Source organism: Aplysia californica, unplaced genomic scaffold, assembly GCF_000002075.1.
Source record: "Aplysia californica isolate F4 #8 unplaced genomic scaffold, AplCal3.0 scaffold00125, whole genome shotgun sequence".
In the NCBI taxonomy this organism is placed as follows: Eukaryota; Metazoa; Mollusca; class Gastropoda; order Aplysiida; family Aplysiidae; genus Aplysia; species Aplysia californica.
Genome location: NW_004797395.1, coordinates 820,246 through 822,723, shown reverse-complemented (window position 1 = coordinate 822,723; position 2,478 = coordinate 820,246). Strand labels below are relative to the sequence as shown.

At 41.6% G+C, this 2,478-nt stretch overlaps 1 protein-coding gene across 11 annotated transcripts in view; it reads right to left on the bottom strand.

The window, feature by feature from the left end:
- Positions 1–2,478, bottom strand: part of LOC101852918 (inositol 1,4,5-trisphosphate receptor type 3) — a 247,221-nt gene that overhangs the window by 72,603 nt on the left and 172,140 nt on the right. For all 11 annotated transcript variants that reach the window (XM_035969197.1, XM_035969190.1, XM_035969192.1 and 8 more), the window contains exons 3-4: positions 881–954; positions 195–319 (exon numbers count right to left, since the gene is read on the bottom strand). In XM_035969197.1, coding sequence (XP_035825090.1) covers positions 195–319; positions 881–954 — 199 coding nt within the window. The remainder of the gene's footprint in view (positions 1–194; positions 320–880; positions 955–2,478) is intronic.

Genomic DNA, 2,478 nt, shown 5'->3' with positions numbered 1-2,478 from the left:
GGAAAATAGCAAGATTTAAGAGGTTTGTGTGTGTGTGTGTGTGTGTGTGTGTGTGTGTGTGTGTGTGTGTGTGTGTGTGTGTGTGTGTGTGTGTGTGTGTGTGTGTGCATGTCGCGCGCGCAAGTATTTAGCCTACAGATAACAATATTAATTATTATCTCCAGTTTTATTTCTCGTCCTTCTCCCTTTCGTACCTTCGCCTGAGCAAGTATAGCCTTGACAGCCGGCTCCGAGCTCTCTGTCTGGTATGTGCTGAGGCATTTGCGGTACTTCTTGTCCAATTTGTAGCGATTCTGGATGCATATTTGGAATACCACGGCTGTTGACAGATAAAAGAAAACACGATTTTTATTTTGCGTACTGTACAACAATGGTGATGGTGATTTTTCTTACAACGTATGTTCATCTCGTTTGTTCCTGACCCGATTAAGCCCAATGAGCAGGACGAAAAGTTGAACATTTCTTGATAACCAAGACATTTTCATTTTTGATACGGTACTATACAACACAGACGACGACTACGACGACGACGATGATGATGATGATGATGACGATGATGGTGTTATGCCCATATTTCCCTGCTAGTTTACAGCGCCCATTTAGTTTTTCCCTCAGTTGCTCCCGAGGAAGCCCAAGAGGCGAGACATTGCGCTCGGTCTAGTTAAACAAATTTTAAACATGTTTTATTGTTACGTTATTTTGTCTGAAATTCAAACAAGACTCTCCCTCCTACTCTGCTTTCCAAATGATGATGATGATGATGATGATGATGATGATGATGATGATGATGATGATGATGGTCTTTATCAGTCACTAATGTCACAAAAACTAAGGCGATTATGACGACGATGGTGGAGAAGAAAAAAGTGGCAAAACTTACCGTGAGCATTGGGAATGTTGGTGGGTCTGTTGCGGTCTTGTGAATTGTACACGTACAGGCCATTGTTGGTTGAGCTGTAGAAGAATGAGGAAAGGGGAAAATAAAAATATATCTAATGAGAGAGCTTCTGACGTAAAAAAAAAAAATTACAATGCATGTCATTGTAGAAGCTTTACGACCCAATTGACACCGTTTAGACCATCTAGGAGGCGGACTGTTTTGATTCTGCTTGTCTTTAGTTTTAGTAGAGGTTTTGCGGCGGTCGTAACTGCGTAAGGTCATATTATGAGCGCCAGAAGATTAGAGGTGTTACATTAGTTACAAGAGAGTAACAAACATAAAAAAAGAAGGAGGGGAGATAAGGACGATAGATGTCTGACAGGAAAGAAGAAGCAAACCACACCAGAGCACCTGCCAACCACTCACCCTCTGCCTGTCTGGGTCAATTTGGTCCGAAGTACTCGTACGTAATGTACACAGCGTCTCAGAAAACAGTTGGAGATTTTCGATTTTTAAAAAGTCCCCTCCACCCACCACGACTGGAATTGAACTTACGTCTTCTGCCTGCGATGACGAAGCGCCTAAACGGTATATCATAGACGCCGATCGAGGTTCTTTGAAGCAATCTTGATCAACAGGTATTATAAACAGCTTTACGGGGCGCTGTATAGCTCAGTTGGTATCATGCTAGACGGCCAAGCGGATTGGCCAGGTTCGAATCCCACACTATGGGTGTTCTTGAACTCATCGGGTAATATGGTGGAGTTTTCAAGGCTCTCAACCCACCTGGCTTGGTCCTATCGGGGACGGACGTTAAAATTGGAGGTCACCCCTCTTAAATTAACCTATAGTGTTGATTGGCGCGTTAAAACCATACACTTACTTTTTTAAACAGCTTTGTATAGTGTGTCCTTGCCTTACACCTAACTATGGCGAGGGAGGGAAAGTAGTCATCTCTGTTTGTACCTTTCTGAACTATAGCGCAGACCACTCTGATTTCAATCCCTAACAATTTTTATTTTTAAAGTTTGGGTTCTCTGAGAAGTTTTCATCAGCTGGAGAACCAATTTGAACTCATTCTGTCAGAGATGGACAATAATATTATTTTTTATGCAGGATGTCCCGCCTCCTATACATTCTTATCGAATTGAAAGGAGTGTTGTACACATTAACAACCGTTCATTTGTTACAAAATATGTTTTTTAAAAAAAATTTAAAACCCCCCAAAGAAAACCAAAATCCCAGAACTCCAAAAAAAGAAAACTTTACCGAAATCACCAAAGAATGCATACGCTATGCGTTCACCGACAACAAACGTATACTACGTAGATCTGACTGAGTTATTGGTTGGCGGGTGCCTGGTGTGGTTCGCTACTTCATTCCTATCATATCTATCGTCCTTATCTCTCCTCCTTTTTGAGTTTGTTGCTCGTGTGTAATACCTCTAACCTTTGGCACTCATATGACTTAATTATGTTGAAAGAGCCGTAAAACGCTTATTAAAACAAAACAATACATGTACATCTACACGTAAGCAAGACATTAAGACACCACTAAATCTTTTTATCCCTGGGGCAATCCCCCCCTCCCCTCCCTCC